At 37.3% G+C, this 24,314-nt stretch overlaps 2 protein-coding genes across 2 annotated transcripts; one reads left to right on the forward strand and one right to left on the reverse strand.

The window, feature by feature from the left end:
• Positions 1-644: 644 nt before the first annotated feature.
• On the forward strand, positions 645-8,170 carry LOC109177170 (AP-1 complex subunit mu-2-like). The gene is made up of 11 exons (XM_019326473.1): positions 645-933; positions 2,626-2,772; positions 2,890-2,952; positions 3,037-3,213; positions 3,411-3,514; positions 4,364-4,471; positions 4,563-4,659; positions 4,775-4,872; positions 5,145-5,286; positions 5,362-5,484; positions 7,812-8,170. The coding sequence occupies exons 1-11, from the start codon at positions 805-807 to the stop codon at positions 7,908-7,910; spliced, it is 1,287 nt and encodes a 428-aa protein (XP_019182018.1). The 5' UTR covers positions 645-804; the 3' UTR covers positions 7,911-8,170.
• Positions 8,171-9,334: 1,164 nt separating this feature from the next.
• On the reverse strand, positions 9,335-14,710 carry LOC109177167 (tryptophan aminotransferase-related protein 2). Its single transcript, XM_019326468.1, has 5 exons — positions 14,027-14,710; positions 11,538-11,841; positions 10,277-10,554; positions 9,779-10,086; positions 9,335-9,698 (listed from the first exon to the last, which is right to left on the reverse strand). The coding sequence occupies exons 1-5, from the start codon at positions 14,287-14,289 to the stop codon at positions 9,490-9,492; spliced, it is 1,362 nt and encodes a 453-aa protein (XP_019182013.1). The 5' UTR covers positions 14,290-14,710; the 3' UTR covers positions 9,335-9,489.
• Positions 14,711-24,314: the final 9,604 nt, after the last annotated feature.

Genomic DNA, 24,314 nt, shown 5'->3' on the forward strand with positions numbered 1-24,314 from the left:
TTTTTTTAAATTATGTCTTTTATTTTAATGTTTCACCTTTACTGAAAAAAATTTCTGAATCCATGCCTACTTCTTCGCCCCCTCTGAATTTCTGGCTCTGTCCCTGACAATATCACATTTAGACCGCAATGTTGTAAATAAAGTTCTCCATAGAAATGTTTGACGTGTTCTACCGTAACTATATACAAAAAAAAAAAAAAAAAAAAAAAAAACCACCATTTGATGAAACATTTCTAGTTATTTATCATATACAAACTTGTATTCGTCAATCAATTTCCTTTTCAAACTATCATCCTCATCTACATACAAGTACTTCACAATCATATGATAACTCTTCAAACAACAATTTACATTTAATCGCGAAGAATCTAAATTTAAAATTGACATTGAAAAAAAAATCTTTTAGAAACTTATTATATATTTGTAACTAACTTTTCTAATAACTTTACATTTATTCACTCCACTTAGTTTTTTCCCATTCAAATCAATAACACCATGCTTAAAAAAAGAAAAAAGAAAAAAAATCAATAACACCATAATGGATGTAGTATTCCCGAACCGATTTGCCTTCTATGGCGCGAATTCTTTAAGGCAGTGTAGATTTGAAATGACACGTGTGTTCCTGCGCGATTCCATCTGCAATCAAATCCCAACAAAGATTATATCTTCTGCAGAACTTAATGATCAATGGAAGCTTTCTCAGTTTTAAGTTCACATCGGTGATCCGACGACCCAGCCGTAAATTCTACGCGTATTCATGCTAATGCAGGAGTGAACTGGAGGTGTTTAGGTGGGGTTTTGTCGATGGCGGGAGCTACGTCGGCGCTGTTCATCATGGACATCAAAGGGAGATGCCTGATCAGCCGCGATTACAGAGGCGATGTCTCTCCGATCCAAGCAGAGAAGTTCTTCAACAAATTCGTTGAGAAAGAGGTGAGAATTACACCTCATTCTAACGCGCTCGTTTTCTCTGGTCAATACGGTATGCGTATCATGGAAAATGAATGCCAGTGGTTGCATGTTGTGTTCGTGACGTTTTGTTTCTACTTAGATTTGATTTTCGGATCTCAATTACATGCATTTTGTCATTCATGTTCAAGTTCGGGGTTGCTGCTATTTTGGGTGAATTGAGAAAGAGGTTAAATAACAGGATTTTGATGTTTTTAATACCATTTTTTTTATATTACTGATTGCTAGTTGAAATGAAAAGTGTGAAACCCGAAAATAGTGTTAGTTTATGCCTTTTTTCTTTGTACATATCATATAGACATTAAAGGATTTAGAACTTTTTGACAAACACCTAATGTCCTAATGCTTCAGAAAACCTAAAATATCATGTTAGGATACTAAACTATTAAAATTTTCATTTTAGCTAAAATAAATGGGTCTTGGGAACAATAGCTTTTCCCATTTACAGACCAGACATCAGTTTGGAAACCTTTATTATCTCTAAAAAGTTTTCAAAGAAGTATCAGTATAAAAATATATAATGCTGTCTAAGCTTCCTTTTTGTCAATCGATGTAACTAAGGGACCCCATATAAAAAAAAAAAAAAAAAAAAGGGCCAAAAGACTGAATCATTCTTTTGATTGGAATTTGTAAGAGTTTCAACCAATCATCATTCTCAAAAATGACTGGCATGGGTGTGCCGTTTCTGCCTGCGTTGGTGCCTCATGGATGTAACTCCCAATTAAACTCAGTTAGTGCACTAACATTTTTTATGTAGAAAAGATATGCATATGGTCATATAGTACTATTTATTATAAAAAAAGAAAAATCTGGCATAACTGCATAAGTGTGCTATTTAAATATTCAGTGAGAACTTGCTTATTGGGTTGATTTTTTTAATTTTTTTTTTTTTTTTAACAACAATCTCCAAATGAAGATAATTTAGCTAAACTATAATTAACATGCTTTAGGAGCAGGCTTGATAAATGTTTGCAAATCATAGTTTCTTCCGTTTCTTCATTTTTACTTTGTATTTTAATTCAGAGTCACTCTTTTTAATTGATGCAATGGAACCTTTTTTTCCCCAGTCCCCTTGCTTGAGTCATATTAGGACTGATAACTCCTCTGTCCCTAGAATTTTTAGTTTCATTTGTTCTTCCTCACAAGTGCATATGAAATGTGGAAATGGAATTATAAGTTATGACATGACATAATTATAGTGAAATGACTGATGATAGATGGGTTTTATGGATAATGGTAGAGTTGCCAATAATACTTCTTGTTTGGACTGATAATTCCTCTATCGATAGAATGTTTAATTTCACTTATTCTCCTAGCAAATGCATCTGAAATGCAGAAATGGAATTATTACATTGAAGCATCTTAGTAAAGTGACTAATGATAGATGAGTTGTATGCATAATGGTAGAGTTATCATTAACACTTCTTATATGGCTTGGTATCTCAATAAATATCAAAATTTAGCATTGAATTGGCATGCAATTTTGAGCTGTAAAACTTATAGAGAAAATAATTATTGCAAAGTTAATATCTACTATGTAAGCTGAGTGTTGTTTAACTGCATAATCTGGTACTGTGTATCTCAAGAGTACTTCAGTTGATGTTCTTAATAATGCGTTATTCTTACCATGGTTATTGGCTTTCTTTTGTACCCTAGGGTGATATAGAGTCTCATGGACCAGTATGCTATGATAGTGGTGTTACCTATATGTTTATACAGCACAAAAATATTTATCTATTGACAGCATCGCGGCAGAATTGTAATGCTGCTAGCCTCCTCCTCTTTCTGCACCGTATAGTTGATGTAAGTTTTCTAACTAATTTGTCTGCTCTTTCTTTCGGCTACAAATTTGTCTTTGAATCAACAAATTTGCCATAAAGTAATGATTGGGTAAGATGTTATTTTCCTATTCTTTTAAAGGTTTTTAAGCATTATTTTGAAGAGCTGGAAGAGGAGTCACTGAGAGATAACTTTGTGGTCGTGGTGAGTACAATAATAATTCTATAAAAAAAAATGATGGTTTTAAACTCAGTGGACACTTGGACTAATGATGCGTCCATATATCAGTATGAGTTGCTTGATGAAATAATGGATTTCGGTTACCCCCAATACACAGAAGCTAAGATTCTTAGTGAGTTTATCAAGACAGATGCTTACAGAATGGAAGTTGCACAGCGGCCTCCAATGGCTGTGACAAATGCGGTTTCATGGCGCAGTGAGGGAGTTTTTTATAAGAAAAATGAAGTATGCCTTTCCATTTTCTCTTTCTACTTGAGCCATTCTTGTTGGACAGTTTTTTTTGTTATTATTAGTATTATTGTTTTTAATATATATATATATATATATATATATATATATATATATATATATATATATATATATATATATATATATATATATATATATATATATATATTAAAGTTTCTTCAATTTCAATCCAGGTATTCTTGGATGTGGTGGAACATGTCAATATACTTGTAAACAGCAATGGTCAACTTATCCGTTCAGAAGTTGTTGGGGCATTGAAGATGAGAACTTATCTTAGGTACTTGGCCTATCAACTAAATAGTTTAGAATTATTTGGAGGCTGATGTGGATTATTGTACAACTAAAAGAGCAGTTCATTGTGTCTAGCTATAACAAATTTCTTATTTGATTCTTTCCAAGATAGTTTATTACACATAATATATCAATGCTGATTCAACATGTCCTGGTTTTTGATTGCTTGATAAAACTTTTTCTGTTTATTGATGAAGCTTAAAGCTGTAAATCAATCCAATTAGCCGTAAGACTCCATAAGATAGTAAAATCTATACTACATAGTATAACAATGATAATATAGGAAGCTGGGTGACTTCTGCAAATGGATCCGGGAGGCTTAATTGAATTAGTCAATCTTTTGTTCAGCATTCATACACATAGTTAATCCAGTGTAAGTATAGAAAGTCTCCCATGATCCTACATTTCGTAGTGCAAGCATTTATTTTGTTGGCCTGTTCAAGTCTTGGCATTTGGCAATAAACTGAAGGACTTCTCTTTTTGATGCAAGGGTGTTTTCCATCTGATTGCAAGGTTGCAGTGTTTTCTGGTGATTGTGCTTAGGATTTGATTTCTCATTGCAAACAAAATATCTAGAGTTGACATGAAACATTGATGCCTTTTAGACATGCTTGGTGTCTTTCAAATATCACCGTGTTAGTTTTCTGTGAAGGCAATGCTATTTTCCATCTTTCTTTCAGCCATTAATATATTACATTCAATTTTTTTTTACTACATTTTGCATGCATTATAGTTATCACAGAGAGAATTTACTGACAATGCTATACATCTCTGTTTGAGTATTTGTTGTTCTGTTATTTTCACTTTGTGAGAATTATGTGCTTTATCTTTGCAGTGGTATGCCTGAGTGTAAGCTTGGTCTCAATGATAGAGTTTTGTTGGAGGCTCAAGGTCGAACCACAAAAGGAAAAGCCATTGATTTGGATGATATCAAATTTCATCAGTAAGCCTTTCAAAGATTTAGGTTTTTATTTCTTCATTTCAACTATTAATACAAGAAATATTTCTTAATTATCTGTTTTCACATTTTTTAGGTGTGTACGTTTGGCGCGATTTGAAAACGACCGCACAATATCTTTCATTCCTCCTGATGGTTCATTTGATCTAATGACATATAGACTCAGTACTCAGGTTCACTTCATGTTCTTTGTAATATTAACTGCTGCTTTAGTGATGTGCCTCACTAGAGTAATGCCATTTTGTCTGTTCAGCTGGATTAGTAACTTGCTTTGTGCAATGCTTTTAGGTAAAACCACTCATTTGGGTAGAAGCACAAGTTGAAAGGCACTCAAGAAGTCGGGTTGAAATTATGGTCAAAGCTCGAAGCCAATTCAAAGAACGTAGGTAAGTTCTTTCTTTCTCCCTCTCTCTCTCATTTCTTTTTGGATTTTATGGAAGTTGTTCTTTAATTTCTCGATAAATTTGCCTTCTGAAATACTGGCCATAAACGACATCCTGTGTATTGTTGATTTGTGTCTGCATGGTCATCTTTTGTAGTGATTCCTCACATGCATCTTGTGTTATACATTTGGATGCCCTGCTGATGGTATTCTCTTATATATTGTTGCCACTTTAAAAGGATTTTATTATTTTCTGGTGACTATTTTATGCTACAGTACTGCAACAAATGTGGAAATTGAATTACCTGTGCCATCTGATGCTACAAATCCCAATGTACGCACATCAATGGGATCTGCTAATTATGCACCCGAGAGAGATGCAGTGTTATGGAAAATCAAATCCTTTCCTGGTAATAAGGTAAGATGAGCATGTAATTACAGAAATATGGAATATTTTCTACATTTTCTTTCCTCACTTTTCAAAAATGAACAGGAGTATATGTTAAGGTCAGAGTTTAGACTTCCTAGTGTGATTTCGGAAGATGCACCACCTGACAGAAAAGCTCCAATCCGAGTCAAGTTTGAGATACCATATTTTACCATCTCAGGAATTCAGGTGAGTGACCATATGTTTCACATGAGAATGATATTTGTTTGTTCGGCAAAATCAGACATTTTCTCCACTGTGCATCTCATGATTTGATCCAATCACTACTATAAACCAGAAGATCTAGACAAGAGGTAATAAGTAATACAGGATTAATATTAGACGTCTTAAGCAAAACTATAAAATATGCTGACAGAGGTGCTTGAGACGGAAGATGAACGAAGAAAACAGATGGGCATGTGAAAGTTTGAAACTGACTTCAAGAATGGAAATTAACCTTGAGTCTTAATTAGAGGAATTGATGAGTCATGTTTGTTTTTAACAAGCCAATATGATGAAGTTGTTGCACATTTAATTATTATAATTTTTCTCTTTACTACTCCCTAGTCCCTCCACAATTATTATTATTAAGTTTTTTGGTAATTCAGTAATCCTATCAATGGCACCCAGAAAGTACCCAAATAAGAGGCCAGATTCAATGCCCTGAAAGGAAAACTCTAGCAAAGCATCCATAAATTGTAGTATGTTACTTGGGGTTTTCATTTTACTGTTACTGAACTTTGATATACTGTCTTATTTATTTATTTTATATGCCTGATGATTTCCAGTTTTCCATCATAAGCTTCTCTATTATAATCTTGATAGAAAATGGGATAAGTTAGCTTCATTATAATGGGGAAGGAAACTCATTCAGTCATTCTTAATGACTTGGGTTGTTGAGATTATTAAATCAAAGGTGGTGTAGCCCTATAATGGAGGGTACAAGTAGAAAAATAAAAACAATAAAATTTTTGGCAGTTCAAAAAATATATTTTGAAAGAAGTGTTGGGTATAGTCCATCATGAAGATGCATGCCATATAAATGGTAGACAGGAGGGGGGACAATATTTTGGAAGTTGGAACAGAAGATCGTTTAGTGTTCAGCATTTTAGTAGTGGCAGTGAACTGGCATCTTCATTGAGGATGACATTATGTATGTCTTTAGGAAATTAGTCAGTCAACTGGTCTGCTAGTATTTACCTCTTTTGACCCTAGCATTACATAGGTCTTTCAAAAAATTTCTCTTAGTTGACTCAATCAGGAGGATAACATGAGTCCACCATTTCAAATCAACTGTAGTAGAACTGTGATTGAAGTTTATGCAGAGAATAAGATGAGTTCATCATTTCACCAGATTCACTAATCTGCTGCATACTAAAATTGAGACAAGTGTTCTAGTGTAAGAGAAACATAATAAGACCAATCCTGACTATGGCTGGTGGACCAAAGTTTCACATGATGAAAGTTTATAGGAGTAGGCAAGTATTAATTTTCAAATTTATGTGGATTTAGTATTTTACAATTAATTTGCAAATTTTTTAAAAAGAATTGAATATTATGCAAGGGCTCACCATACTCTATTAATACATGCTTTTTGTTCCCCACCCTCCGGCCATTGCCATCACTGGGTCAGTATCATGGCACATTGTCCTTGTCTCCAGCCATTATTTGTTCCTCACTTCAAAACAAATTTAACCACTGTTAATTGGTCATCTTGGCACATTGTCCTTCAGCATTTAAGCATTATCTCCACAAAGTTCGATTTTAATATGATGTAGTCAGCTCAATAATGCTTCCTCAGATTCCGAGAAATATTATAAACAAAATGTAAAATGTCACATTGAAGTGTCTCTCCTTTTTTGATGGATAATTGAACTTTGGGTATGCAAGTGAAATTCAACAGTGCCTTAAGGCTAGCTCAGTCTGTTTAGATTTTAGCCTTCCAAGTATCTTTGGAAATGGCAACTCAGAATTAATCATGCTCTTATCCTTTGTGTTCAAGTGAGGCCATAACCATTTTTAATGTTAGCATTGGCTTAGAATAAGCATATAGCATTTATGCTTGAGGGGAAAGATAATGGGAAAGAAAGGGAAATGGAGAAGAAAATTTGTTTTTTGATGAGAGGAAATGGAGAGGAGAGAGACAGAGAGAGAAATGGATATAGTGCATATATTTAGAAGCAAAAAGGAACTAGGTCATGTGTATTATATGTTGAGAGAAAGGTTAATTTTCTTCCCATTTTGGGGTGGAAAATATTTGGTAGGATGTGGAATTATTTTCTCCCCCATTCCTCATTTTGTTTCCACTCTAACAAGTAACAACAGAAAATATCCCATTCTATTTCCCTTCATTTTCTTCTCCTCCTCTATTAAAGTATGTATGTTATATAACACCAGGCCAGTTCAAAGCACATCTATTTTGACAAGATGGCATTGATTCTTGATCTTTTAAACTATACAATTTCCTAGAATTTCATATATTCTGAATGATGAGAGTCATATTATTATCCGAGCAGGTTCGTTATCTCAAGATCATTGAGAAAAGTGGATACCAAGCTCTCCCGTGGGTGCGGTACATAACAATGGCCGGTGAATATGAATTGAGGCTTATTTGAAACCAACCTCTGCTTTGCTGAGCATTCTTCCAATAACAAGTACATTATGGATCATCTTGCTATTTTTATTTTTATTTTTATTTTCTTGTTGATGTTACAGTTTTGGTCTAGTAGAGAAAGCATGAGTTTTCACCTTGTGTAGCAGAGTTTAGGCTCAGCATATTCTGTCTGGTCTCTGTTTCATTGCTCACTATGAAGATGAATTCTGGAAAAAGTTAAATTCACTGTTTGTCTAAATCTGATTTCTGTGAATAGTTTAGATTCACATGTTTGGACAGTGGACATCTATCATGTTGCCGGAATGCAATGACATAAATGCCCCTAGAGACCATAAAACCTATGTTCTTGCAACTTGTGTTTGTTCACAAGCAACCTAAATGGACCTGCCTGGCTTAATTGTCCAACAACTAAACATCAAAATGTTCACATAACTACAAAGCCTGACATAAGTAACAGTGTGTACTGTATAGCAGCTAAATTGTTCAATGGGATAAGTTGCTATTTCTGTTAAACACACTTTGCAAGATGAATATTTACTAATTGTGGTACCCAAATTCCAAATTGTTCGAATATCATTCATGAGACAATAATTGATGCCAAAGCAATGTTTTGGCATGTTTATAGTGTCATCAATGCGTTGTTAATGGGGTTTAGGATATAGGACAAATGTGGATATATGAATAACTCAGGGGAAAGAAGTGCTATAAGCCTATCACTCAGGAAGAAAAAGTGTCATTTTTCCTTTGGTGGTAAATTACACTTTTTTTTTATAAGTTGCAGTGACATGGCTACATTTTTGCTACTTGCTACTAAGTTCATTGAAAATTTTAAAGTTTATATTTATACATATATTATTTGAAAAGTTTACAATTGACTTCATTGATTTTTTTATTTTTTATTTTTTTTTAAAAAAAATCTCTATATAATGCAACAGTAGTCTCTCAATCTCCCTCTCAGCAATGCAACCAGCTCTCATTTTTGACAAATTATATCATGGACCAAGATTCACCCTATATTGTGAAATCTAGTCTAAAACAACATTGAAATTATATGTTTGTCATTAATAGATTATGTTTTGTTCTATAAATAAATTAAAGACGCATAAGTTAACTGAAAGCTTTTTGGACTAAAATCTACAATGCAAGATAGACCTTGATTTATGGTATAACAATTGCTCCTTTTTGGCTGTCCCTCTTTCACTTTTTCTTAAACAATTCAAGACAGATGTAGTGTTACCATTAAGTTTCATGTGTATAGATACCAGCAAAACCATGGCAAGAGGAATTGATGTTCTGAGTTTGAGGCAATGGGGTAAACATTGAAGTGCACAATGAAGCATTACTTTTCCACATACATATACATCCATGTATGCTATTAGATTAAAGATAACAACATCTTCCCAAATGCTCTGTCGGGCCGAAGTGTAGGGGGCCCTTGGGGTCAGGAATTCAACCTTTTGGGAGAAGATTATAGATAACAGACAATGTGAGGTATTCCATACATATGCAAGATTTACTGATTTGCTCTTTACTACTTAGCCTAGAGGAGAGGTGTCATCTATCTGGCTACTGGAAAAACACTAATCTTTGGTTAAAGGACTATCCAGAGAGTTGATTACTGACAATCTACGTATAAATTCATTGAAATGTTCTTCCCGACCTATCATGCTAACCCTCACATACTTGGAGCTGGACCCGAAATGCTTCCCGCCTCTGGTCAAGATCTTGTGCTCCCTAAGGAAGCCCTCGCAATCGTCTCTCTCGCCCTTGCATTCCATCCAAGCGAAAGCTACAACCATAAAGACGAGGAGATTAGAACCACAATAGTCCAGAGAAAGGCGTAATGGGAATTGGTAAACCGTGATTTACCTGGTTGGGTCTCAAACTCATGACCGCTGAAGTTGCACTTCCCAGTTGGGAAATCTGGTAAACTGAACAGTTTGCCATTTCCCGTGGCGGCTGCTCTCAGCTGCCTCCACCGCCTTCCTATTTCCTTGTACCCGAATTCAAAGAAGGGCTCGTTTTCCTCGTGGCTCTCTTTCTTCTCGTATCCATCGGATATGACATCGAGAATCTTTGCAGCTCGCAGCTGCGATTCCTTTGAGACACCGATGCTGACTATCTCAATGAATTTGGTCATCTTTTTCGCAATTTCTTCGTCTTTAACAAGAGCCCATCTACAAGATGGGAAAACAACAGAGTATAAAACATACTTAACTCTAGTCCATCAATAAAATCCTACTGTCATCCAAAAATCAAGAATAGTAGAAAAACAAATAGAAAACTTCAAAACGGTTAAATCCAAAACGTAAGGGAACAAACTTTTTTGATTTCTTAAGATCACAAGTATTGAGGTGAGCAGCATACCCAAGGCGAGTCCCAGCATGTCCCGTGCATTTGGAGACCGTGAAAAGCATTATGTCATTGTCTGCACGATAAGAGATTGGAGTGTATTGTGGCCAATAATACGCCAAGTCATGAACTAACACTCCGGTCCCATTGACAACAGCTTGCCTTATTGATCCATCGGGATTATTGGGGGATACCACAAGCTCTATGTAAGGCCTGTTTTTGTCGAATTTATTAGCATCGCCTTCCCACTTATGGAGCCCAGATTTCAAGCAATCAGTTGTCAACGGGTATTGCTGCAAGGGATTACGAGTGTGTGATTCATAACATAAGAGATTCAAGAAAAATGCCCCATTGCTGCTGAAATTAATGTATACTAAACTACCATGTAGGGCAAGGTAGACCAATCCCGTCACCCTGCCATTGCCCCATTCCTAAAATACGCACACCCCTCACTAGGTTTCTACACTTGTCCCATCGTTGGAAAGAGATGTTTGCATCACTCAATTAAGAAGTAATAATCTTTTTGCTTATCTACCAAATAAATGCACTAACACGGTGAGCAGTGATATGTTTTATCTAACAAAAATATATCTATGTGGTCACAGAATCAATTCTTCACCACTAACTCCACTAATTCTATGTCAGGTAAACACCAATCTTGCCATATTTAATTCGAAAGGTAAACCATTGTCTTTGAAGTTTGAATGCATTTATAAATTCATTTAGAGTTAATACTCAAAATGGTTCTCGACTATAGTGGTTTTTCTCAATTTTCGTCCTAAACGGCTTTGGTGACTTAATGTAGTCCCAGACTTGTGTTTTTGCTCAATTTAGTCTTCTGTTTGTTATTCCATCAAATTGGTGTTAAATAAAGAGACAATTAAGTAATCTCAATATTGGCCTCTCTTTACTCTCAGCCTTGCGAAGTGCAAAATCCTTTTTTTTTTTACAAATTACTCCCGGATCTGTGAATCAAATTTTATATTCGCAGATTCGGAAGTAATTCGTAAAAGAAAGATGGATTTCGCACTTCGCAGGTCTAGGAGTAAAGAGATGTCAATATTGAAATTACTGAATTCTCCCTCTATTTAACACCAAATGGACGGAATAACAAACGGATGACTAAATTTAGAAAAAAACACGAAAGTCTGGGATTATATTAGGTCACCAAAGTCGTTTAGAATGAAATTGAGAAAAACCATTATAGTCGAGGGACCATTTTGGGTATTAACTCAATTCATTTATGACATCAAGTGCTACATAATATATTACTCACCGAATAAAATGGTGTAGCAGATACAACGCTTATCGGTTCTGGCGTGTTGGGTGGGCTTTGGGCATACAATACAGCCTGATATAGTTGAGTAGATCCCGTTCCAACAACGATATGATAGTTCTCCGTGGCAGCATTTCCAACTAGATTGTGCAATCTAGTCGCTGCATTTGCAAAATCCGGCTCCAAAAACCAGCAAAGATTTCTAGTATCTGAAAAATAACTAATCGATCGCCAACCAGATAACACAACTGTGGTCTTGTCTCCCGTCTGCTTCCAGTAACTCTCGTACATGGTTGGATCACCACTGTATCATGTTGATTAAAGTAATAATAAAAATAAGTACCAACCTAGACCGTAAAAAAAAATCATTAATTAAGCACCACATGTGATTCTTAAATGCATCTGAAAATCACATTGAATCAATTGTCCTCGATGACACAGACAGCATTTAATTCAGATGGTCCAATGATGGAGAGGCAACTATTTATTTATGCAAAAATGGACATACAGAGAGAATAAAATTCATTGAAGATCTAACGACATTAGCAAATAGACTCTCCCCCATGCCAAACCTCATAGATTAGTATCTGTGAACGAGAACAAGTGGTCCAGTTACCAGAATATGGTGCCATATTACGGGCCCCGATGTGTATGAGAAGATCGAATGATTGGATAGCTGTTTGGTTAACATCAGGGCCAAAATATATTGTCCTCAATAGCTAACACATGTGACCTAAGTACCTAATAGTAGCTCCAAAAAGTTGGTAAGTGCAAAGATATGAACCGAGCAAATTAGGTGATATTAAAGCGTAATTAACGTCTAAACACGCCCGAATTTGAGCCTTTTAGGTATTACCAATAACCAAGGGACAGATGGCAAACGGAGGCCCGTAGGGAAGCACAAAGCTAGAAAAGAGACCTTATGCCATTATATGTAGCCTAAAAGTAACTTTAGGCTAACATGGTGACACCGAAATAAAAAATGACCCTCCAAATAAAGAATAAAGATACTAGTACTTAAAGGGTTATTTGAGTAGATTGAGGACCTCCAACAAGTACATAACACTAGAATGAATGATAATGTTGGTAAATGAGAGAATCAAGGACCACCATTCATGGTGGTGGGGAACGACAGAACCTAGCCTTGGGAAGTGGTAGCTCGAGGGAGGGAATTAGTGAAGCAAAAGATGGAGAGATTCATAGAAGCCATCATGTTTTTGTATATTTTTTTCTTTCCCCAGTATATCATGCACCTCATTGGAATCCACAACTTTGTGCTTTGATCATCCTAGCATTGAGTTACTACCCGATTTAGTCATGGTTTTTCTCTATTTAGTCCTAAACGACTTTTCGTGCTTAATACTGGCAAAAGACTCAATTAGGTAAAACCATCGAAATCAGGACTCAATTAAGCACAAAAAGTCATTTAGGACATGACTGAATCAAGAAAAACCCCTATAGTCGAGGACTAAATGCGGTATTAAATCTCCTAGCATTTAACAAAGTCAACAAGAATTTTTTAAAAAAATTCCTTAAGACATGGCCTGATATTGAATTCATTTTCCAATACTACTATTATATTAGTATATTTGTTTACTCCTGATTTTCAAAGTATCACCTCCACCCCACTAAAAACATAAGACCTTCAAGAATAAAATATACAGGGGAAGAAGAAGAAGAAGAAAAATCAAGAATTTTAACTGAAAGAAATCAGTCTCTTATTTCACAGCTTACAAGCCACTCTCTTCCTTCCACACCCCCAGTCCCCCACCACTCCTAAACCCCACAAAAATGTCTGCCCCACCCATATCAGTCATAATCTTGTAACCCCCACTCTCTCAACCCACTAACCCATACCCAAAAAAAAAAAAAAAAAAAAAGGAGGCAGTAAAACATTTGGTCAATTACTCTTTAAAAAATACAGATAAATCCCAAACTAAGAACTGTTACTAAAATTCAGAAACACTTTGTCAGCAAAAGTTGTTTCCCTGCCCTCTCCCAGCAACAGGGAAGCTCCATTTTACAGCCAAATGCAAATCTTACCCTAAGCTTAGAAGGAATTTATCTTGGAAAAAGTAGATAATTTGCTAAAAATGACATACAGAGAAGGCACAGTAGGAGAAATTTTCAGGCACTAATGGCAGAAATGGAGCAGATCAACTGTGGTATAAGAAGCAAAATCAAGTATTTCCAGTCATTCTATGATTGATTCAGCTAAAGGCAGTTATGGAAGATTTTATTTTTCAGAAAAACTGAGTTTTCCAACATGCATAGAAGATAAGTACATCTCCTTCAAGAACAATGGAGGATACAAACAAAAAATTAAAAAAAAAAAAAAAAAAAGTTCTTTTGACCTCTTTACCTTTCACTCTTTTGACCAAAAAATGGATAAAATTTTTGGGAAAAACAAGAACCAGAGAAGGGTACTAAGCAAATGCATTGGAGTCAAAGACCAATCTTAAGTCTCAAAAAAAAAAAAAAAGACTTACTGGTCAAGATTGATGTAGAGTTCTTGCAAACCACTTTCAAAGTTATTCTGCACACCATTTGCGCCACCAGAAGAAACAACTGAACTCATCTCCTGAAGTGCCCTTTTTGGAGTTCCGGCCAGCGTCTCCTCCACCTTTAGCCACCCAACCCCCTCATCTCCGCCATGCATCAGCTTAAGTACCAACGCCACATTCAGCGCCACCGAGACCGCCAGCAAGTGCTTCATCGCCACCGCCGGCAAACACAGCTTCCTGTGCTTCATTTTTCCGGGGAATCTCAAGAATTTCCGAACGAAAGCGATAGCTAAAAGAAGAAATGTGAGCGTAAAAGAGACGAGCTTGGGTTGCTTATATATAGGAGGAGAACAAGAAGCGGCGGCAAAGCAAACCAAGCTTTCTGATATCCCTCTCCTTCGGACCCTCACGGTTACAGTCCATTATTCAAACACTTCTACTCCGTATATGTCTCCTATGTGCATTGGGTTAGCAGAAATAAAAAAGAAAATAAAAAGAAAAATGAAATCTTGGATAGAAAATTGAATGAAATGGCAATTTCGGGGGAGAAATCTGCTCAACTTCAAGGGATTATAAAGTATAGTAAGAACTTGTTCTTCTCCTCCCAGAAATTTGCAGTTTTCCAATGCAAAATCTTGGAGAACTTGTATTAGATTCTTCCCCCTAACTTTTATTAGATAGTACTACGAAAACTGGTTTCAATGTTTTGAATGGCATACATATAAATGAGAGTTTATATGGAACCATACGGAGACTAGAGAGAGAGGGGTTTGGTTTCGCTTCGCTGGTTCTGGGAAAGAAAAGCTGACACGCTCTCTCTATAGTGCGCCATAACAATGGCAAACTTTTTCTTTTTAATATTTTTTGTTTTCTATTTCAAAACAATTAATAATTCACCCTAAATCTATATATATATATATATATATATATATATATATATATATATATATATATATATATATATATATATATATATATATATATATTGGTCAAATTAATAATAAAGTTTATTTGGTAAGTAAATGTTTAATATAATGGAAATTAAGTAAAATGTATTAAGTGGTAATATTTCATAATTATGATATCTTCATAATGAGTACAAAATTCATAATTCATTATGGTAATATTGCAATTCATAATATATTAATTATAGTAATATTGAAATTCATAATATATTATGGTATCTACACTCATACATTCATACATAAATACATACAAATCGGCAGAAGATGGAATAATCATTTATAGTAATATTGCAATTCATAATATAATCGTGTAAATAATATACTCTGTATTATGGTATCTCCATATTTTCGGTCAAATTAGAACATAAGAATTTACTATTTAATATATCATTTTGCAAAACCTAAAGTTGTAAGCTTCTAACGTATTTCTACCTCTGTACTCTCCTATTTACACCGAATAGCAATGACGGCTTCAACTCAGAGCGAGATTGTTGGTCGTGGACTTCATCCTAGACTCATATGGAATCACAACAAGATTAGAGTGCTCCATGTGGTTCGTCTTGCAAAAACAATAGGTTATGAAACAATAAACTATATAGAGTGTAGTCTATGATGTATAGGTTTTTCTTTTTTTACTCACAGGTATATGCTGCAGTTTTGTGCTAAAACCACTATGGGAGTAGTGAATGATGCAGATTTCTCTACACATATTTGTACCAAAAAAGATTGTGATTTCTTTGAAGAGGTTATTTATTGCTCACTTATATTGTTTTACCTTTTGTATAACTTTATTGAGGTATTTGACTTTTCCTACATTTCACGATTCTCGATGGACATGTGTCTAAACGTCCTATTGGAAATTTGGAGTCTAACAAGGAATGTGATTCAAATAATGAGGGATCTTTTAAGAGCCCTAAAGGTTGAAAATCTACCATGATTTCTATTAGAATTAGTCATTTCTTATATTCTTCATCGTTGTTATGTAATAGGCATTTGTCACTTCTCAATAAGAATATGTTTTCGATTTTGCTAATTATTGGTAATATTTACCTTAATTTACTCCTATTCTACACTATGTTTTTTAAATTTACGAATTAGAGTCACACTCGTGCAACGAATTTAATCCGAAATTTCAAAAATTAAAATTGAATTTACAAATTTGGTTTCAGTTTTGCCAATTTTTTGTAAGATTAACTTAAGTATAATTTAAGAATTTAATCAATTTTAAGTTATATAACTTATTTAATAATATATATATATATATATATATATATATATATATATATATATATATATATATTATATCTTAATTTACTCCTATTATGCACTATTGTAATATTATTTCAATATGGTAATATTATGTATGGATTAAATTCGAAAAGATATCTGTTATTAGAAGGAGAAATAAATATTATGATATTTCTATTTAATTTACCTTAATTAACTCCTAATTTCTCCCATTTCGTGAATACAAAGAAAAACAATTTATTTATTGTAATATTCTCTATTATTTACCTTAATTCACTCCTAATTTCTCCCATTTGGTTGATACAAAGAAAAATAATTATGAAGGGTAGACGGGGTAGTATACTTATTAATTATATTTTCAAACCAATAAATAAATAAGAAAAAGAATAAATTAAGGTACGAATGAAAATTTATTACAGTTATCGAGTACGTAATCTTGGATTATATTTTCAAATCAATAAATAAATAAAGGAAAGAATAAAGTAAGATACGTAATTTATATAATCTTGGTAATAAATGAGTCCATGTTCTCATATGAACGTATTATCATAATATGGTGTATATCGAATTTAAGCAATCTAAATATTAACCATTTCATATATATATGTTAGACAATATATTACCGTGTATAAAAAAAAAACATTACTATGGAAATATTATGCTACGATTTAGTGAACAAACTAATTTAATAAAATAGTATTCTGTAAGCAAATAATTAAAAACAAATTATAAGCCTTTATAATATATATATATATATATATATATATATATATATATATATATATATATAGAGGACAAAAATGTTGTAATTTTGGAATTGTCTACTTTTTGAACAATGACAGTTATGGATGTGTAATTTCAGTTAAAGTTTGGTTAACCGCTCGAACCAAAACATTTACGTAAATCGTCATTAAACCCAAAAATTTAAATTTCATTAATGGTTAATGATTTTATAAATTTACGGTTAACAGTTTATTCAGTTAGAAAATATGGGTTAACCGAATTAACTAAACTTTTATCCAAATTGTCATAATATATATATATATATATATATATATATATATATATATATATATATATATATATATATATATATATATATATATATTGACGGTAATAACGTTACCGGTAATAATAATATAATAATGCTATAAGAAAGTAACAATAGTTGTATTGCCTTTTTGTCTCAGTATAGAAAGTACAGTGTGTCCCCCTTGCTAGCTGAGGGGAGTTCTATTTATGCTAAGTCCTAACGGTAACAACATGAAGAGTCATAATTGGGGAGCTGAGGCTAACGGCAATAGCATGAAGAATCATGAATGAGGCGCTCAGCTTTAATTCTCTCCCTTCAATGCAATGAATGGCCATAATGTTTCCACCCGTTGGTGTTCTGCCCGTTGGAGTTCTGCCTGTTGGAATTCCACACGATGTCGGGTTAAATATGGTGTCGGGTCAGGTGCTGCTTATGATCTGGGTCGGGTGCCAGCACCATTATCCTGTCACCAGTCCCCCCTACTCCTGAGTCTACGGATGTGTTTGAGTTGACTTGTGAGTAATGCTGAATTTGCTTGATATCGTGCCCGGTTGATCCCGAGTATGTGATTTTATTTTCCAAATCACACATGAATTATTTTTTTTAAATTTAAATTTTTATTTTTTATGCTGGCCGAGACGGGCTGCGGCTTAGGCTGGCCGAGGTGTGTGCCTCCAGCCGAGGCGTAGCCTCGACCGATCGTGGCCGAGGCGTGCGCCTCGGTCGACCGTGGCCGAGGCATCGCCTTGGCCGATCGCGGTTGAGGCGTCGCCTCGACCGACCGTGGCCGAGGCGTGCGCCTCGGCCGATCGTGGCCGAGGCGTGCGCCTTGGCCGATCGTGGTCGAAGCGTCGCCTCGACCGACCGTGGCCGAGGCGTGCGTCTCGGACGATTGTGGCCGAGGCGTGCGCCTTGGCCGATCGTGGTCGAAGCGTCGGCTCGACCGATAGTGGCCGAGGCGAGTTCTGGCATTTTTTTTTTTTTTTGGATCGAGGCGCCGCGCCTCGGCATGTGGCCGAGGCGTCGCCTCGACCAGAAGGCCGAGACGTGCGCCTCGGCCTGTGGCTGAGGCGCTGCCCGGCCTTTTTTTTTTTTTTTTTTTTTTTTTTGACCGAGGCGTCGCCTCAGCCACTTGGCCGAGGCGCGGCCTCAGCCATCTGGCCGAGGCGTTGCCTCGACCAGAAGGCCGAGACGTGCGCCTCGACCTGTGGCTGAGGCGTCGCCTCGACCAGAAGGCCGAGACGTGCGCCTCGGCCTGTGGCTGAGGCGCTGCCCGGCCTTTTTTTTTTTTAAATTATTATTATTATTATTATTATTATTTTTGGATCGAGGCGTCGCCTCAGCAACTTGGCCGAGGCGTCGCCTCGACCAGAAGGCCGAGACGTGTGCCTCGGCCTGTGGCTGAGGCACGGCCTCAGCTATCCGCCTCGACCAGAAGGCCGAGACGTGCGCCTCGGCCTGTGGCTGAGGCGTTGCCCGGCCCTTTTTTTTTTTTTTTTTTTTCGGCCGAGGCGCATGCCTCGGCCACCCGAGGACTCGGTTCTCTATTTTTTATTTTATTTTATCTTATCTATTTTTTTATTTTTTTTTTATTTTTACAATGTAGCGTCGGCCGACTTTTGGTTGATCGAAGGTGGTGTTGAGAACCTTTTATTTGAGCAAAGTAACCTGGGCAGACCATGATTACAAAATATTACTAATAATATCTAACTAAATGTTCTGAGCTCCATACCCGATTGATCATCCTTGCAGATGGTGTGGACTTGTAGATCCTTTCTGCCAATCTTTTTGCATGCTTTTTCGTAACAACTGCGGGCTGCTCGCTGGTCTCCTTTGACGACTCCTACCCCATTCGGAGTATGGAACTTCATACACAAGTGTTCCACCGACACTATGGCCTTGAGGTCCTCCAGTGCCGGCCTCCCCAATATGATGTTGTGCGCACAAGCGAGTCTTACCACGATGAATTCTACGTCAAGTTTGCGAATGTTAGGGCTCGTGCCTATCTCCACTGGTAAGACCACTGACCCCTCTGTCTCCACTGAATCACCTGTAAATCCAGAGAGTGGGGTACGTACTTCTTTGAGCTGGTTCCTAGGTATCCCTAACTTGGTGAAGGCATCGTAATACATCACGTTGACTGAGCTTCCTGTGTCGATTAAGATGCGGTGGACCATGACATCGTTGACGTCCATCTTAATCACCAGGGCGTCACGATGGGGTAACGGGCCCTCTGGGAGGTCATCATCAGAGAAGGTGATGGCCTCCTGTCTCTGTTTCTTTTCTCTAGGAAGACTCACCACTTGTCCCACGTATAGCTGCCGGCTCTACTTCTTTCTTTCCGCGGGCGTGTCGCCCCCTGCGGGTCCACCATAGATAAAGTGTATGGTGTGCTTCTTTTGTCGGCTGGGCGCCACCTCGGTTTCTTTCTCGCTATCATTCTGCTCAAATATTTGGTCGTGTTCTCTTTTTTTGGCGTTCGAGGTGGACGGCTCTGTGCCATCCTCATTCCTCCAGACATTTTTTGGTGGATTGTGTTGCGGCTGTTGCTGCTGCTTGGATCTCTTGACGAAATGTCGAAAGTAGCCCTGCTGGATGAGTTCTTCTATTTGTCTCTTCAAAACGTGACACTCATCCGTATCGTGGCCGGTTTGCCTATGGAACCTGCAGTACTTTGTTTGGTCCGCCTTCGGGGAGACCTTCATGCACTCCTCGGGGAATTCTACCATTCCCATCTCCTCAGCTTGCTTTAGAATGACACTGACGGGATGGGTAAGAGGAGTTAGATTACGCAAGGGAACCAGGCGAGGTCGTTCGTTGTCTCGGCCTTTCCCTGCGGTCGGGTGGTTCGAGAGTGGTGCCTGGCTGGGCGGACCCGCTTTCCCAGGCTTCCCACCTTTCCTTCCATCCTCTTCGTCCTTCTTCTTCCTGTCAACGTCCTCTGCTTCGGCATAGCGGCTAGCCGTCCTTATCAGATCTTCGTAAGAGCAGGGATGGTGGGCGTTCAACTGCTTGTGGAAATACCCTGATCTTAAGGCATGGATAGATATCGGGATCGCCGCCTTGGAGTCGAAGTCGTAGACATTATTGACTTCCTCTTTCCATTTTATCAGGAAGTCTTTGAGGCTCTCGCCTCTATCTTGCTTCACTACACAGAGGTGAGAGAAGGGTTTCTTACGCTGTATGCTACCGGAGAAGTATGTCAGGAAGCTCTTGGACAACTCCCCAAAGTTTTGGATCGACCCATCAGGGATGGTGTTGAACCAGTCTTGGGCCGCTCCATCCAGGGTGGACAAGAACGCTCGGCACATGATGGCGTCCCCTGCCCCGATCATTACCATAGCAGCCTTGTACCTCGTCATGTGGACGCGTGGGTCAGTGACCCCCGTGTACTCCTTGATGGCGGGCAACCTAAAGTCCCTCGGCAGAGGTACGTCCATGATGCTTGGGGAGAACGGTGCCGCCATTCGTACCTCGGGTTCCGGCGACTGCTCCCGTGCCTCCACCCTTCTTGCTAACTCCTCGATCCTTCTCTGCAGCCTTTCGACCAGGGCTGATTCGTCAGGGTGCCGGCGCGGGACCGGCTGCCGCTCCTCCATGTATGGGGCCAGTTCATGTCGTCCATCTGAGTGTCGACGCGGAGCTGGTTCCTCGACGTTTTGTCCATCCAAGTGTCGATGTGGAACCCGCTCACCAACGCGTCGTTCGCCCGCTGAGTGCCGATGCGGAGCCGGCTCATCGACGCGTCGCTCCGCCGAGTGCCGACGCGGGGCCGGTTCGTCGAAGCGTCGCTCTTCCGAGTGTCGACGCGGGGCCGACTCATTACCGTGGCGGCGCGGGGCCGACCCACGAGACTCGCCCATCCTTTCTATGGGCGATCTCTCCGCTTCTCTTTCCTCGTGTCGGCGAGGGCCTCTAGCGGAGGACCCCTCGGCACGCGACTCCAGCCCTTGCCGAGCGGGCGCCCCGTGTCCCAACCGTTCTAAGGCAGAGCGGGATGGCCTAGGTTGCCGTCCGGTCGGTCCGCTTCTCTGGGTGCCCTCTCCCGGACCCCCGGTCCTAGTGCGTCGCCCTGCGACCCTCGCGGCACGAGTTGCGTCCTGGGCATCCACCCTTGGTGGAGATTCTATTTCTATTTCCTGAGGCCGCGGCGGGGGCACTTGGCCTTGTAGTCCCACCGCCACTTGGTTTAGTGCCGCTGCCACCGCTTGCTGGATGGTCGCCTGGAGGTCCACGAATTGGTTCGCCCCTCCATTGTTGAGTTGGTCTCGGAGGTTTCCTCCATTGCTGAGTTGGTCTCGAAGGTTTCCTCCATTGTTGAGTTGGTCTCGAAGGTCCCCAGGCCTCCCGTTGTTGAGATGTTCTCGGAGGTCCCCTCCGCGATTGTTGGTGAGTAGGTCACGGAGGTCACCTGAGGCGTTGCCATTGTTCACGTTGCGAGAACCGTGGGAGCTGCGGGACGCCATTCTTTCAAGCTTGCTGTTGAAAGAGAAAAAGAGTTGTGTTGTAGCCTGCTTGAGTATTGGACTCAGGCTCTCAATGAAAGCACCAATGACGGTAATAACGTTACCGGTAATAATAATATAATAATGCTATAAGAAAGTAACAATAGTTGTATTGCCTTTTTGTCTCAGTATAGAAAGTACAGTGTGTCCCCCCCTTGCTAGCTGAGGGGAGTGCTATTTATGCTAAGTCCTAACGGTAACAACATGAAGAGTCATAATTGGGGAGCTGAGGCTAACGGCAATAGCATGAAGAATCATGAATGAGGCGCTCAGCTTTAATTCTCTCCCTTCAATGCAATGAATGGCCATAATGTTTCCACCCGTTGGTGTTCTGCCTGTTGGAATTCCACACGATGTCGGGTTAAATATGGTGTCGGGTCAGGTGCTGCTTATGATCTGGGTCGGGTGCCAGCACCATTATCCTGTCATATATATATATATATATATATATATATATATATATATATATATATATATATATATATATATATATATATATATATATAGAGAGAGAGAGAGAGAGAGAGAGAGAGTAAAATCCTCCTATTTCATTTTCCCGCCCAAACTTTTGTAGTCAAATTAATTAAATATTTTATATTTTATATTTTATATTTTATTGGTGAAATAATTAATAAAGCTTATTTGGTAAGCAAATGAAAAATGGAAATGTAGTAATATCAATATTATGAATTAATTAGGAATAAGATTAATTAGGAATATTAATATAATGAATTGATTACGAATATCAATATAATGAATTGATTAGGGCACTACTTTAAATAAATAAATACACTTTTTAAAAAAAAAAAAATTTACAAATTTATAATTCTCAAATTGGTAAGTAAATCTCGAATGGAAATTAAATAAAATTTCAAATGAAAATTAAATAAAATCTATTAATTCGTAATATTATGTATGGTATTATATTCTATAATATAATTGATACTATTATTCTTCAAGTATAATAAAAACCCTATGTAATAATGCAATAATAATAAAATAAAATTAAAATAATAACAATAACAACACAACAACAACAACAACAACAATAATAATAATAATAATAATCCAAAAAAAATTATATACAAAATAAAATTAAAATTAAAAAAAAAAAAAAAAAAACACAAAGAAGGCTCCCCTTTGTAAATGATATGTGATCATTTTGATCCCACATTGAAAATGTTTGGAAAGAGGAGCTTGAGCTCCTCTATATAATTGCTTGCCCATCAATGTGGGCAAGTATTGAGAAGTACAAATGCTATTTTTTTTTTTTTTTTAGTACTATTGACTCGACAAATTATGCTGTGGAAATGTGTCCACCTTGCAAGGTAGACACGGTTCAAAAATTGTTCATAATTATGAATATATAGTTCAAAAATTATGAACATATAGTTCTATAATTATGAACATAGTGTTGTGAACATAATTATAAACATATAGTTATGTAATTGTGAACATAGTGTTGTGAACATAATTATGAAGATATAGTTATGTAATTATGAACATAGTGTTGTGAACATAATTATGAACATATAGTTATGTAATTATGAATATAGAAATTTAATAATTGTGAATATGAAATTCAAAAATTATGAATATATATCTTTATAATGGGAAAATGACACTTTTTTCCCTGTGTTGTTTACATATAGCATATTTTCAGTGTTAGGGCCGTTAAATATGAGGATAAAAATGACATTTCACTTATTATTATTATTATTGTTATTATTGTTATTATTGTTATTATTGTTATTATTATTATTATTATTATTATTATTATTATTATTAGATAATGGATGGAAGGGTCCCGTTCACTGCCAACAACCACATTCTAATTACCCGATTCCCTCTCTAATCTCTTCTACCATTGATGAACCCAAATTCTCTAAAATCTAGCAAAGAATACGCGGAAGCAATCGGAAGAAACTAGCGCAACCATGAGTAGCAGGAGGGTGCTTGGATTGGATAAAACTCCAAACTGTAAGTTTTTTTCTTGAAACCTTATATCTTCATTGCACTTGTATATGATTATATTCTAAGAAATTGAAGATTGAAAATTTTCGAAATGGGAGATTTGGATAGTGCAATTTGTATGGCTGCTTATCCATATTTGTTTGCTTTTTTTTTTTTTTTTTTTTTTTTTTACTTTAATAAGTATTTGTTTATGTTTCGAAATGGGAGCTGGTTCTCGTCCACCGATCTTTGAACAATAAGATCCCTTCTAACCATAGTGGCCCATTTGGTCTATGCACCAGGAGATACAAACTGAGGCCGGTAAACAGATGGGTCAGTTTCTTCAACATGTGGGACCTCAGGGGTGATACTTCGACCTCTCGATCGAGTGGATGGCTTCCCTTTTCTGACAGAAGGGGCTGGTACAGAGGTAGCTTGAACAGCAGTAGATCATTTTTGCTTAACAGACGATCGCAGAGTCTTAAACACTTGTTGAACAGGCGGGTTTCCTTCTGGCTTAACATTCTCATTCGACTTTCTCTTCTTCTCAGGCTGATCCACATCAGCAT

The sequence above is a fragment of the Ipomoea nil genome, unplaced genomic scaffold, assembly GCF_001879475.1.
Source record: "Ipomoea nil cultivar Tokyo-kokei standard unplaced genomic scaffold, Asagao_1.1 scaffold0802, whole genome shotgun sequence".
Taxonomy (NCBI): domain Eukaryota; kingdom Viridiplantae; phylum Streptophyta; class Magnoliopsida; order Solanales; family Convolvulaceae; genus Ipomoea; species Ipomoea nil.

Bases quoted from the DNA above. Each gene is read 5' to 3' on its own strand.
- LOC109177170 (XM_019326473.1), top strand. From the start codon at position 805: ATGGCGGGAGCTACGTCGGCGCTGTTCATCATGGACATCAAAGGGAGA. The intron at 2,773-2,889 runs GTAAGTTTTCTA...ATTCTTTTAAAG, and splicing joins TTCTGCACCGTATAGTTGAT to GTTTTTAAGCATTATTTTGA. The intron at 4,472-4,562 runs GTAAGCCTTTCA...CACATTTTTTAG, and splicing joins GATGATATCAAATTTCATCA to GTGTGTACGTTTGGCGCGAT.
- LOC109177167 (XM_019326468.1), bottom strand. From the start codon at position 14,289: ATGAAGCACAGGAAGCTGTGTTTGCCGGCGGTGGCGATGAAGCACTTG. The intron at 10,087-10,276 runs GTATGCTGCTCA...CCCATCTTGTAG, and splicing joins CATGCTGGGACTCGCCTTGG to ATGGGCTCTTGTTAAAGACG. The intron at 9,699-9,778 runs GTAAATCACGGT...TTATGGTTGTAG, and splicing joins TGAGTTTGAGACCCAACCAG to CTTTCGCTTGGATGGAATGC.